The following is a 14,416-nucleotide window of genomic DNA, read 5'->3' as shown; positions in this document are numbered from 1 at the left end:
GCAGCACATGTGAAAGCCCTCTGCTGCCCTTGGAAGCAGTAGGTACGCGGTGAGGGTGGTGGTGAGCACACGACTTGTTTGGAGTTCGGGAGGAAAGGGGCGTGGCTCTTCCTTAACCCAGGGTGCAGCTATCTGAAGCCCCTGCTGACACACAGTGGACCTCCTCTCACTACAACGCTCCCTGCCTGCTGCGGGCCCATCGCCAGATGCCTGACCAGCCCCCAAGCTTATGAAGTAAGTTGCTTTTATCCAAAACCTAAGTTCTTCATGAAGTTAATTTTTTCTGCTCTGTGGATACATCACTGGTTCGGTTTTGCTTCACCGGCCTTTAAGGTATAAAATCCATGAGAGGGAATATAAGCCTATTTTACCCGGCCAGAAAATGCATATGGATCCATATAGAAATCTAGAGATACAATTTCACGGTCTTTGAAACCTCATTTGAAAAGAGATCTAGTGTATTGCCTCACTTACTGTCAGTGATTTTAGTAAATAATTCTATTTCCACACTGGTTTTCATTTATTTACAGTATGTGGCCCAAGCTCAGTATTGAATGTGTTATGTTTTCATCTATGAATTAGAGAGGTCACAGTCATGTTGAGAGGATTAATAAAATCATTTTTGATATCCCTAAAGCACAACAGATGGTCTTTTACTTCAAACCCGCCACATTTGGACATCAGGGAGAGTTTATCTACCAGTGTTCCACGTTGCTCGGCGGCAAGAGCATATCTAGATAGGACCTAGAGTCCATATTTTTTCCCTTAGCTGCCAACATGAGATTGGTGATTCAGCATGCGTCACAACACAGAAAGAAATGACAAATGCTGACAGCCTTTACTTTAAAATATGAACATCTTATTTTTCAAGTTCTTTTTTTTAAAAAAAACCTTTGCTTCCAACCCAACCCTTCCAAAATCATCTGTGGCATCAGATACAGGGCTCAGATTAAGCCCACCACCTGGGCTGGTCTGATGGAACAGCTTGAGTAGAGCAACAAGGCCATGGCGAAGCAGTGTAGACAGGCACCGTGTGGTTCCCTATGCCCTCCTCTGGGGTGTGTTAGAGCAGAGCCCACAGAGAAGGGACGGACAGAGGAGTCTTAGTAGAGGTGGCACCCACAGGGTGGGATGCCCTACAGCTCTGTGGGACGTTGAGTCCATGCAGCTCCCTGACAGATTAGGCCCGGGGGTATGGGGAGCACCCGTGTTATCTTGTCTCTCCCTCCCACATGGCCCAGGCTGTCCATGTCGAGCAGCCTCCCTGTCCTCTGTGCCCTGTCAGCCTACGAGGCCGCAGAGGGGCAGCCAGCTTTGTCAGCTCAGCCAGTGAGCCTCAGCTCTTGGATTCCAGAGACCCACTCACGGTCACCGAAAGCCGAGAGTTCTACAACTGCGCATCCTGCGGACTATAGCAAAATACAACATTGTCATTCTCGTTTCCTGGGGCAGCCGTAACAAAGTACCACAGACGGAATGGCTCAACAGAAATGTGTTGTCTCATAGTTCTGGAGGCTCGAAGTCTGAGGTCTAAGTGTGGGCAGGGTTGGTCCCTTCTGAGGGCCATAAGGCTCAGTCTGCTCCGGGCCTCTCCCTAGCTTCTGATGGTTTGCTGCCAGTCTTTGGTGTTGCTTTAGATGAGTTATATAGATTGCTATCTTCATCTTCACATGACACTCTGTGTGTGTGTATGTGTCCCCCCAAATTTCCCCTTTTTTTTAAGGACACCCACCGGTCATACTGGATCGGGGCCCACACTAATGACCTCATCTTAACTTGATCATCTGCAAAGACCCTATTTCTATATGAGGTCACATTCACGGGTACTGGTGGTTGGGATTTTAGCATCTTTGGGGGGGATAGCATATAACCTGTAACAACCATAAAACTTAACTTTTAATGTTTTTTCATTTGTTAATTAAATAACACCTACTTTTTAAATTATTAAAGTTAACTCTACTTGTGGCCAGCTATTCAAACAGTATGGAATGTACAAAGTGAAAAATCAGTTTGCTCCTTCTCCCACCTACATCCCCCCAGAAACGGTCTTTATTAATGATTTATTGTGTATACTTCCTAATACACAGGAAGTACGTTACTTACATGTGTATATATAGCTTTACACAAACTTAGACAAATTTACATGTGTAGCTTTCTTACTGTTTTATACAAGTGAGATCACAATTGCATTGTCCTGCTAGTTGCATTTTCACTTAGTGATATATCGTGGCTACCTTTCCATGACTACACGAGACCCATTATCTTCTCTTTATTCATGGCTGCCTAGTGTGGCTAGACCAGCATTGATTTAATCAGTCTCCTATGGATAGACCTTTAAGTTGTTTCCTCCCCTTTTTTGTCTCTACAAACCATGTTTATAGTAAATATTCTTGTACCTATGAATTTATCCAAGTATATAAAGGTATATAAAATAAATTTTAAGGGTTAAATTGCTGAGTCAAAAGGCATATATGCATTCTAAAATTTGATAGCTATTGCCCCAAACCTCACACTCAACACAGTCCTTAAAGGTGCTGAAGAGCCCTTGCTGGTGCAAAGGCATCCCCGAGCTTTTTTGTTGAATATCACTCAGTGAGGTGACAGATCCTGGTGGGCCTTCATGTCATACTCTATAGAGCAGGAGGGCCTTACGGTTGGTTAGTAGAATGGGTTTGTTTGGTTTTTAATTCACATGGCTTTGAGTATTTAGGCAAATATTTAGCAACAGCAAATTAAAACTATTTTAAATTGGTGTTTAACAGTCTCCTCAGTCTGACTCTCTCAGACAAATTTAAGATTTTCAAACACATACAGCTCAAGAGAGACAGATGTCCGCTGTTCGTATCAGCTCTGCTTCCCTCAAGAAATATTAGTCACAGATTTTTTTTTTTTGCCAGATCCGTAGGAGTGTTTAGAATGATTCTTATGCTTTATATTAGAAAAGGATGACTTTCTGATTTTTAAAAGTAATATGTACTCAATATAATAAAATTTCAGTACAAAAACATAAGAAAATAAAAATCACTAGCAATTTTATCATGCAGAGCTAAAGATCATCATTTTGTTGACTACCCTTCCAAAGTTTTCTATGCATATATAACATTCTTTTATTTACCAAAATGGCATTATGTGTGTGTGTGTGTGTATTTGATTTTTCCCCTTTTGTAGAACTTTATTTAATTCTACATTTTTGGCCACAAAGTCTCCATGAGAACCAAAAGCTTATTGAGCTGGGAGACAAGTGTACAGTGAGGTTTCAACACATTATATCTCTAGGCATTGTTCATACTGAAGTAAAAGCTTCATTTCCATAAATCCACTCATCCACTCAGTGATCCATTGACCTTACATTTGGAGAATACCCTCTGTGTGCCCCAGGCCGTCTGGTGGTTGGACTCGAGCATAGAAGGGGCTCAGAAGCTAGTGTGGGCTGAGAGCAGACCAGTGCGTGTGCAGCTGTGGTACAAGGGTAAAGGGCACTACAGGGCCAGGGCTAAGTGCCGGACACTGGGAGAGAGCACAGGAGGCACACCTAAGCCAGCTTTGCAAGATCAAGGAAGACTTCCAGCAGGAAGGGACTTTCTTTTAAGCCAAGACCTCAGTGATAAGCAGGCTCTAGTCACAGGATGGACAGCGGGGGAGACAGAAGGTAAGGGAAAGCATGAGTGATTTGGGTACGTGTCAGCAGTTCAAATGGCAGGCACACAGTGGGGCGGCTGGCGTGGGTGAGGCAGATGCCAGGGCGGGATGGGGTGGGGGGATGGTGAAACGCCACATCCCGAGTCACGAGGTGTCTTTAAGCCAAGGTGAGGACTGTGGGCTTTATCCTGAAGGCAGCAGACTAGCCCTGAAGGGTTTTAATGCGAATCCTCGAAAAATTCTTCTATTGGAAATGTTTCTTGAGTCAGTCACATAGCAATTCTTAAGACTTATTTTATTTGCATTTAGAACCAGGAGCAATTGAAAGACGATGACTCCGATCTTATTCTCAATGATGGCGATATTAGTTTGACGTATGGGGATTCCACTGTGAACACCGAATCGGGAGCGTCCGGTGCCCCTAGGAGGTTTATGGGAAACAGTTCTGAAGATGCCTTGGATCGGGAGCTTGCGTTTGGGGACCACGAACTGGTCATTCGGGGAACGCGCCTGGTTCTTCCTATGGATGATTCTGAGCCCCCATTAAATTTATTAGATAATACAAGACACAGTCCAGCCTAAGCTTACTAATACTCACCTAGTGATTTGTAAAATTTGCACATGTGATTGTGAAGAAATTTGTACTACCTAAAAAGTCCCAGTGCATGTCTCTGAATGTTTAAGCTATATAAATGCTCTTTATATGGCATCGAGAGAATATAAATATCCTGTACAAGGCAGATTGTGAACAAACTATTCTTTTATGTTTCATTGGCTGCACTATGTAGATTGGATCTGTTTTAGAAAAAAGTTATTTTCACAGTGTTGTTGTGTGTTCCGTTAGCTTTACGTCTCAGTTAAAGTACACAAAGTGACAGATTTACTCTTTCTTACACTTACCTGATACTTAACCAGAGTACCAAGTTCTTGTGCCGTGAATTAATTTTGTTTCGTGGGAGGGGAGGGAGAGGAAAGAGGGAGTGTTATCTCTGGGAAAGCCCAGGGACGGAGAGGTTCCTCTGTTGGGAAACTTGTGTTCATTGCCACTGCCTTGGTCGTGACCTTTGTCTTTCCTTTTTCTCCAGTGGCCTGTTGTGGCATTAGAGGCTGATGATGTTCGGATCTTGTCCCGTTGGGAGTTGGGAGTGAAGTGGGAGGGGCTCTTCCCCCCACCCTTGCTATGAAAGAACAGATTCATTGACTATAGCACACTGGTATTCAGAAAAGAAGGGCTACAAATGACACCCAAGACTGTTGCTTTTCTCCCAGACCAAGACCATAGGAAGGAGTCGTATCATCCTGCCAGGTTAGCCAAAGTACGGGTGTACATGGCACAGGGCAGGTGGTTTGCATTGGTGGGGGCCGGGGCAGAGCGTGGGAGCGGAGTCAAGAGAAGCGGGGGTGCTTCGGAGAGCTCTCTTCCCAGATGTGTAAATATTCCATACCAGTTAAGTTTAAATAAGAAACTCAGTGCTGCTTACTTTTGGATTATATACTTTATCTGTATAGCAAGCTTTGTGGTCAGATGTTTTTATATCGATTTAAATCGCTGCTCTTTAGCAGCCAAACAGGAGCAAAATGTAAAATTTTTGAACTTTACTGTGTCTCATTGTCATTCATTAGTCTGTAGTTGATGTTTAAAGTTAATTTATGACTCCCATGATCGTTCCACACTACATCAAGGTCAGTCGGGGAGAAGCGCACCGCTTTGGAACTCATCATAAGGGCAGTGTTCCTTTACGTGCTCCGGCTAGACTAGTCTTCCTCTCCATGTTACTTTTTAATATGAAATACCGAAGCTGCCATGTGGGTGTGTGTGGGTGTGGGTTTGTTTTTTCTTTTACAGTTTTCAAGGAAGAGTACATAGCAACTTCCCATTTCCTATTCAGAGAATGAAAGTAGATCTATTTTGTAATGCTGAGAAATCCTACAGGTGCAGTGAATGCTTCAAAGGGGGATACGTTCTGATGTGGATCCTGACCTGTTGTTCATGTTTCGGAAGACAAATGGAAACTTTTGTGGGTCTTCCCCCCCGCCTCGGGTCTGAGTAGCATTGCCTTAAATCTTAACCCAATTCACAAACTGATATGTTTACATGATGTTCAAATTTCCCAGCAAAAGATGTCTTTCCAAACAAAATATGCACTTATTCTCCCCAAGGTGTCTGTACTGTTGCGAACACTCTGAGATTTTAAGGGAATTCTACTGTCGGACTCTTGAGCGGCAGCTCTAACTGTTGGCATAGCCATTTGTTACGTAGTGGTAGCGACTTTCCTGCTATGCAGGAGCCCCGTGACGTGTGCATTCGAGAGGACGTGTGCCTCTTCATACAGTCTCTCATTTCTTGTTAATGTGTGTTTGAGGGGCTTTGAACTTCAGCGTCATTCACCCACGAAGTTATTCAAGTTGTGAAAGGTCATACACGAAATTAACAACTACCTTTTTTATTCTGTCAGTTTACTGAGCTCACTTTAGGAAAATGGCTGTAAATACTTAGCATGACCCAGTCAGTAACTCGTCTCTTTCAGCATGCATCAGACTTTTTCTTAGGGAAACCGATACAGCTTGAGTCAACTAAATCTGCCTTCGTACTTTATCAAAGGGGAACCAAAGCTGCTGTGCTTATATCAGCATCTGGAAGCTTCTCCTCTCCTCTAATCTGTGTGCACATCTCCAAGCAAAGAAGAACCAACAAACTGTGCTCATATACCCGTCGGTTTTTGACACCTGAGTGAACTCGAATGAAGGACAGTCTGAGTTACCATCACGCACAAAGGAGAGCTGCTCTCGGACTTAACTGTTTTGTTCCTTGTGAACCCTGCGCGTTTGAGTGACTCAAACATTGCATCTTTCAAAGTTATTTTGTAAGGTTCCTTGGCAATTTATCCTCGTCGTCTGTGTTTGGCAATGTGCTGTTAAAGAAATAGACTTAATCTGTATGTATTTTTTCGTTTTCCCTTGGAGTACTTGGACAGATGTTATAGTGGTTTCTTTTAGGAAAATCTGTCATTAAAAAAATTATAGCCTTGCAAATAACCACTCACCGTATTTGAGTCACAGTTTATTCTAGTGAGAAGTAAAGAGTGCTGACTTCATTTATTTTTCTACCTATACACCTACTGGGAAAGCGGGGAAGATTGATGTTTAAAAAAAGAGCAGACAGGAACCTACCTACCAGAACGTAACGTGTGGGGCTGCCAACCAAGGGGCTTACGTGTAAGGCTGGACATGTTTGCTTGTGGTCACAGTTGGACCATTTAAGAAATAAGACTCAAAGCACTCAAATTCCGTCACACTGATTTGTAGCCTGTTAGCTCAGTAATGGATAATGTCACGAAAATGTCAGTTCCATGATGTGGCGAGAGTAGATTCTGTGTCCTGTTAGGTAGAAAAGCCATTCCAAGTTTAGTTGAAAGCACGCTCACGCAAACAGCCCTTTCCCCAGTTAGATCTTTCTTTGTGTACCTGAGCAGTTTTATAGTTTAGGGTTTGCTCACAGCAACTTTGTCTAGTAAAGGCACCAACCACACTAGCACTCTGTTTTGTTGCCAGCTTCTTATTCATGGTCCAGTGAGAGACGCAGGTGGTGGGCCTACACACCCCTCTTTTCTTGAATAAGCCATGTTTTCTAATTCACAGATCAAATCTGACATTCGATCTGAGTAAGTACATTGTTAACCTGGCTCAACGCAGGAGTGTAAAGAGATGAAGGGTAGGGACGCCTGGTGGGCTCAGTCGGTGGAGTGTGCGACCCTTCATCTCAGGGTCATGAGTTCGAGCCCCATGTTGGGAGCATTGTTTTCTTGAGTTCACTTAAGTTACTTAAGCTTAGTTTCTTCAACTTAAGTTTATTTAACAAAAAGAGATAAAAGTACAGATGTTTTAACTCCATCAGGCAGTCCTTAATAGGAGGCACCCCACACAGATGATGCAGTGTATGAGGCTTAGAATAAATTGGAAATGATAGCGATACTAATTCCCATTTTTTGAGCCCCTCTTGGATACAGGCTGTGTGTATACATGGTCTTCTTGAAGAGCTACATTTTAACGTAATCCAAATCATGCAGTGGGAGTACGTTCTGTTCTTTTCATTTCACAGACGTGGAAGGTAAGGTGCAGGGAGGTCGTCACCCTGCTAGTTAGTGACAGAGCCAGGACTCAAATCCAGGCTTGATCCAAAGTCTAGATTGTTAGCCACTCCTCTAGTGGCTCCAGTGGCGGTCTGCGGGCTAATCCATCTTGAGAACTAGAAGGAGGCTACAGAAAATTGCAGGCTTCCATCCCGCTGCCCACCACCTGCTTGACGTGAGGCCAGGGAAAGGCATGAAGTCTCAGCTCTGTCCCTCCATTCGCTGCACTGTTGGCTGCCAAACACAAGTTTGCCCGATTGGGAAGCTTCTCGAATTCTTGGTGAAGTGCCCTCCCGTGTCCATAAGCAAGGCAGCCTGGCTAGCACCATGCCTCCCCACTCTGCCTTCCACCATTTTCACCAAGGGGGGCCATCTTTTGTGCCAGAGCGTGTGGTCCTAAAGAGCGGCTCTGTGCCTACATAGCGTGGTGTAGTAGAAAAATCCCAGGCTTTGGAGTTACACAGATCTGGTTTCAAACCCAGGCTCCACTGTTACACAATGTCAGCTGGTTACTTGACTTTGCTGAGCCTTTCTGCTTCCTTAGCTATAAAGTGAATTCATTCAAGAAATATCTGAGAGCTTACTTTGTGCCACATACAGTGGCTATAGTGCAGAGAGTTCCACAACCATCCCTGCTTTCACAGAGCATATGCTACAGAAACACTGATTGCCTTCCAGTAGGGGAATATCTATCTTAAATAATTGGCAAAGAACATAAAATACAATAGCTATAAAGACCGTGATGGCAGAGTACAGGAAGCTGGGAGAGGGGACTGCTGCCTGCTGGTAGGGGAATAAGGCAGATCTTCTAATGAAGTGACATTTAAACAGACCTCGAAGCTAAGCAGGGGGTCACCCAGATGAAGGGTGGTGAGGACGAGGAGCAGTTCTGGGCAGAGTGAACAGTGCCAACTCACCACCTGTAATCGATCTTCCACACAACATTCATCTGATCAAATGGTTCCTGAGTGACAGACGTACTGTGTGCTATGCTGTATACACAGTGAAGAATAAAATTGACACAGGCCACCCTCCTAGCCCTTAATATCCATATGGAAGACAGTACCCAGCAATTGTAACGAGGGGCACCTCAAAGCCAAACCTACCCTTGTGTCTTCCTCCCAGTCAGCCCTTTCGGGCTGCACCTGCTAGGCAAGTCGTGCCCTCTGTTCCCTTGCAGCCTTTAGATATTCGAAAAGAGGAGCCTGTATGTCTTCTGGGCCTTTCTGCTCCCAAGCTTATAGCCTCATTCTCTTCCTCTCTTCTGGACATGCACCAGGAGTCTGTTGTTCTAGACTTTTTCATGAATGCTCCTGAGCCCATGTTGGCTCTTCGTTTCAGTGGTCACATCTCCCTCGTCTTACAGCGGGCTGACTGTCCCCAGAAAGTCTGGGCAGGGCCCCTGCCCTCACAGAGCTTATATTCCCGGCAGAGCAGGCCAACCACAGATAGGCACACAAAATAATTAGAGATTGGGATCGGGGACAGGTAGGGAGCACGGTGGAGGGCGATGGGCACGAGGAACAGCAGAGGAGTGTGGGAAGGTTCGGGAGGTAACGTTAACACGAAGGCTTGAAGGAACCAGCCAGGCAGACAGCAAACGGGAAGAGTGGCGGAAAGGTCTGGTTTAGGGTAGATGCTCAATGAATGTGTTGAAAAGAAGCACAACGTCCTCCTGACCTTTCACTTAGCTGGGTCTGGAAGGCCTTCGAAGCATGGAGCAGGAGAAGCGATAGGCCGAAGGCCCTACCCTGCCTGCCACCGGGCGCTCTCCGGAAGCCACCTAAAGCTCTCTGAGCCTGTTTCTTCCCTTATGAAATGATGCCAGCCGACTGACTCAGTAAACATTCATTGAGCTACTGCCGGCTGCCAACACTGTGGTAGGTGCTGGATTCTGATTCCGGCCCCGTGCAGCTGCCAGCCCTGCTCAGGGGAGCAGATGAAGTGATGTACATCGGAACATTTTGACCAGGATTCCGAAGGCTCTTGAAACTGAGGTTGCGTACCCTGTAAGGTTTTGCTGATGAGGTGCTGTATGAGTAAAATATGGAAAACACTTTACAGACCATGATTTGACTCTGGGCTGCTTTTCTTTGAAATCTCCCGTTCAGCAAGTTGGAGGGGTCCCAAGCCGTTGCCACGGTGCAGACTGATCTCTGAGAACTGGCTTAGTTGGGGCTGTCCTGGCTGTAGCCGGAACTCCGTGAGACCCGACAGTTTCTGGACAATTCTGTCTGCCTAGTAAAAGACCTTCTCTCCTTTGCCACGCACCATACTGCAATTGTGGCCGGGGAGTCCTGCCCCTGGCGTCCGCCTGGACCCCAGGTCTACTCATTTTCCACTTGGTGCTGGCTGATGGGCCCTCAGTCCCCCTAAAGTGACACAGTGTATTTGTGCGAGTTATTTCTTTTGCAGCGATGAAAAAAATGCATCAAAGGCTCAGTGAGCACTTCTTGGAAACAAGGTTTAATCTCTCCAGATTTGTTGGAACTGAAGTGGCTTGCTGTGTGTTTAAATACTAATCTTACAAAAATTGCTTGAGAAGGATTCAATTCTTGGTTGCTCTGGGAGTCACGAGGCTTTATGGCATGCTTTTTTTTTTCTTTTATTTATTTGAATTTCCTATACAGCTGTGTTCCCGTGTAGACTAGGCAAAAAGCATGTGAGCTGTTTTTTTCGTCTGAAAAGATCTGGAAGACTTCTGTCGAATTATGGAAGATGCCTGTTTTTTGGTTTTTGTTTTTTTAACTATAAAGCTGGTTTAGTGTGAGAAAGCAAGACAATGGCAACTGGACCCCTGATTGTGCTACAAAATTGTTTTTTTAACACTTGCTTGAAACCTTGACCCTCAAAGCTCCATTTTCTAAGGGGAGCCAAGAGGTTGATTTAAACATTCCGGCCAACCGACCCTTTACTCCCTGACTTCCAGTCGGCAAACGCTGAACATGTCAAATGGGCTGAGCCCTGGGCCAGGCTCTGGGGCCACAGAGGGGACTCAGTCACAGTTTTGATCTCCAGGCCACTGTGGCCCATTAGGTCAAAGCATTGCAATTGTGTGAAAAGCATTAGCAAGGGACTTCAGATGGAATTCCCTCACCCGCTCCTGCTTCCGATGGGCAGACTAATGGTCCCTAAAGATGTCCGCAGGACATCCCGGGAAACTGTGACTGTTAGGTTACCTGGCAAAGAGAATTAAGACTGTAGGTTGGGTTGCTAACCAGCTGATCTCAAGAGACGGGGAGATTATCCTGGGCCCAGTCTAATCACACAGGCTCACAAAACCAGAGACCCTTTCCGGGCCGTGTTCAGAGAAAGAGCTGGGACAACAGAAACAGGGTCAGAGAGATGCTATGTTGCTAAATCAGAAGAGAAAGGAAGGCCGTCTCTGGAAGCTGGAAAAGGCAAGGAAATGGATTCTCCCTGTTACAGCCTCCGGAGGGAATGCAACCGGCTGACACCTTGACTTCAGCCCAGTAAAACCAGCTCAGACTTCTGCCCTCCAGAAGCATAAAAGGACAAGCCCCTGAGTCTATGCTAATTTGTTAGGGCCATAGTGGGGGGCTAACAAGCTGCCTTCGAGGGAGAGAGTGTCGTCTCTGTTACTATTTAGTTCTGAATGTCTGCTCTGTGCCAGGCACTGTGCCCGGTGTTGCAGACCCATCACTGAAACAGGTCCACGGTCCACAGCCCAGTGGGGAAGACTAGCAAGTAAAGGGCCAACATGGCACCATGATGGAAGTCCAGATGGTAAACGCACAGGGAGGGGAAGGATCAGGAGGTTGGGAAGCCTGGGAAGGCCCTGCTGTTCCTATGACTTGAGCACTTACACATTGCTCACTGGTGTAAGGAATTTTCCCGGGCCACCATGCCCACTACATTCCCGGGGAGTGGCAGTGTATGGAAGACATTGACCACATTTGGGTTCTAGAAAGATCTCTCTCCTTGCAGATGCAGTAGGAAAGATGGATTATTGAGATGGGGCAAAAGTGGATGCAGGGGTAATGGTTAGAACACCTGGCCAGGTGAGACAGCTGGCCCAGGGGAGAAAAAAGTCATTTAATAGGTAGACTCGGCAGGACTCAGTGACTAACTGTAGCGAATGACTGGGGGGTGGGGCTGGGGGAGGTGGTTACGGTGACACCCTGCCACCTGGAGCTGGGCAAATGAGGGGGGCAGAATGACAGTAACTGCAGCTCTAGAAAATACTTTCATGATAAAGAAGTTAAGGGATGGAGCTGTCAAGGTACAGAGCTAGGTTTGCCCCTGGATCCCTCAGGTAAGAAAAGACAGAGCGCAGCTGGGAAAGGTGTGGGAGAAGGGGACTGAGGGCCCCCAGCGAGAAAGTTGAGGGAGGATGCCAAGTTTGAGAAACGCCAGGACTTGTAATCCATTCTCCCATTATAACCCAAGAACATCTGGAGTTTTCTGCTATGGGTGGTGTCTGGGGAAAATAATTGCTCTAACCCAAATACAATAGATGGAGGAAAAAATAAATTATTTTCCCTCCTTACAAAAAGCAGAAAGCTTCCGAAGTTCTCAGGGAATGATGGGTGGTGTGATTAGGAAATTTAAAAGTGCGTCACTCTGGATTTCGTTGTATCCTCCACTGGTCTGGCCAGAAGAATGAAAATATATGTTGCGGGCTCACTAAAATGCAGTCCTTAGCATTTTCTGGGAGGGTCAAGGGCCAAGGAATGAATACTGGATCTGGAGAGGAAGCCGCGGCTAGTTGGCCAGACCTTTGCTGATTCCGTGGAGGTTGATCTGCAAGCACAGAGCCTGCTTCACCCTGCTTTTCCCCAAAGGTTGTCGCAAGCGTTCTCTAGCAAGTTCCAAGCTCTCTGGTCTGCTGTAGCTTTGCTGAAATGGTCAGTGCTGGAGCTGCAGTCTTTGTGGAAGTTCGAGCCAAATAGCAGGGACTCAAACTTTTTAAAAAATTGATTCTTGCCTCAATAGAAGGAAATCAGCAACGGACAGTGTAACTGACCAACGAAAGCATAGAGGCCTATAGTAAAGCGAAGGAAACATCTGGTTTTGTTTTCTTAACTTTTATTAATTCATCTGAGGTGTGAGTCACCAGCTCACCCAGCCAATGTTTCCAAAATGGAGCCTTCATTGCCTCCAGGGTCATTGGGAAAAGTCACTTCAGAACTACCTGGAGAGAACGATGATCTGCAGAGAGATGTCAGGTTTTGGGTTTTGGGGTTTTTTTTTTTTTTTTTTTTCAATGTAATGTTGGTCCTGATAGATATTTCCTAAAATTGCTTTTATGTTAACTCAGGATTGCAGTCCTTCCGCAGCAGGATCTAAGTCCTCCACCCAGAAATTGTAGGACTAATGTGCTGACCTAAAAATGTGCATTAAACTCAGAATCTCACAAAGTATGCCCTTCACACTATAAAGAAAATTATCTTGGCTCACCTTAGACTTTCCCGGGAGAGGCAGGAGTGAGATGCGTAGCCCCTGGAGATGCTGTGGAAGGAGAAAATCTCTCTCTCTGTCTCCCCGCCCCCATCTCTCTCTCTGTCTCCCCACCCCCATCTCTCTCTCCGTCTTTCCAAGGTTTTCTTGAACCAACACCAACCGCACCCCACAAAGGAAGCTCAGGTGGAGACACCAAAGAGAGATGATGATGATGGGCTGGGGTCAGATCCTACCACCCTTGGGGCTGATGATTCTCTGTTCTCACCCACAGCCCTTGGTGACCACCGTTACATTTCCAAGATGGCCACTTAGAGTTCAAAGTTGGCCTATGGCTACCATCCAGGACAAGCTGGCTGGTCTGTGGAATGATGGAGCCGGCAACTTTGCTCTCATTACTCTGTACTCTAACCAGCTGAGCTCTACTTTTTCTGACCTGTTGGTAGAGATGTCAGTCGTGGGAGTCAAACCTCTACCTTTCATAGGTGGCTAATGACTTGATTCTATTTATCACTTATTTATTGAGCAAACTTTGAGTGACTACCCTCGGTACTGGGAATTCAGAGGTGAATAAGGCAAGGTTTGTGCTCACGAGGAGCTCACACATTAGTGATAGAGACAGAGCTGCAGTAAGGGGGCACTAAGTTCAGCTTTAAAGGACATGTTAGATCTCTGAGCCCAAAGCACAGGAGAGAGATCTCGGCTTTGGGTGTGGATGAGATCACCAAGAGATCCTGGTCTGCAGCAGAAAGAGTCCTAGAAATAAAATAGGAAATAAACCAAAACCAAACCAGAGCAAACGAAAACCAGTAACATTTAAAGGGCAAGTAGAGGAATGCCTGGGTGGCTCAGTCACTTAAGCGCCTGCCTTGGGCTCAGGTCATGTATTCAAGTTGAACTTGGGGGTTGGTGAGAAACAATAAGAAAGTGGTATTGTTACAGATACAAGGGAGAAAAAGAATTTTCATAAGGAAGGGATGGTCAAAAATGTCAAAATCAATCAAGAAGTCAAGTAATAGACCGAAAGGCATCCACTGGGTCCAGGAATATGGAGACATCACTGACCAACAGTGACGGTAAGGGAACGGCCAAAGCAGGTTTAGGAGAGACCCTACTGACTGAGATGGAAGAGTGAGGGAGAGTGGAACATTCAGGATAACGACCACGTTTTTGGCCCAAGTGAGTGGTGAGTGGTGGTTCCATTCTCCACAATGTGGAACTCAGGA

General features: G+C 45.7%; 1 protein-coding gene across 2 annotated transcripts in view; it reads left to right on the top strand.

The window, feature by feature from the left end:
- LOC111139350 (solute carrier family 9 member A6) overlaps positions 1 to 6,663 on the top strand; it is a 51,910-nt gene extending 45,247 nt beyond the window's left edge. For both annotated transcript variants that reach the window (XM_022491614.1, XM_022491613.1), the window contains exons 15-16: positions 129 to 234; positions 3,949 to 6,663. In XM_022491614.1, coding sequence (XP_022347322.1) covers positions 129 to 234; positions 3,949 to 4,221 — 379 coding nt within the window. In that variant the 3' untranslated portion in view covers positions 4,222 to 6,663. The remainder of the gene's footprint in view (positions 1 to 128; positions 235 to 3,948) is intronic.
- Positions 6,664 to 14,416: the final 7,753 nt, after the last annotated feature.

This window comes from Enhydra lutris, unplaced genomic scaffold (genome assembly GCF_002288905.1).
Source record: "Enhydra lutris kenyoni isolate GAN:26980312 unplaced genomic scaffold, ASM228890v2 scaffoldscaffold101, whole genome shotgun sequence".
Taxonomy (NCBI): domain Eukaryota; kingdom Metazoa; phylum Chordata; class Mammalia; order Carnivora; family Mustelidae; genus Enhydra; species Enhydra lutris.
This window is presented reverse-complemented; position numbering and strand designations above follow the sequence as displayed.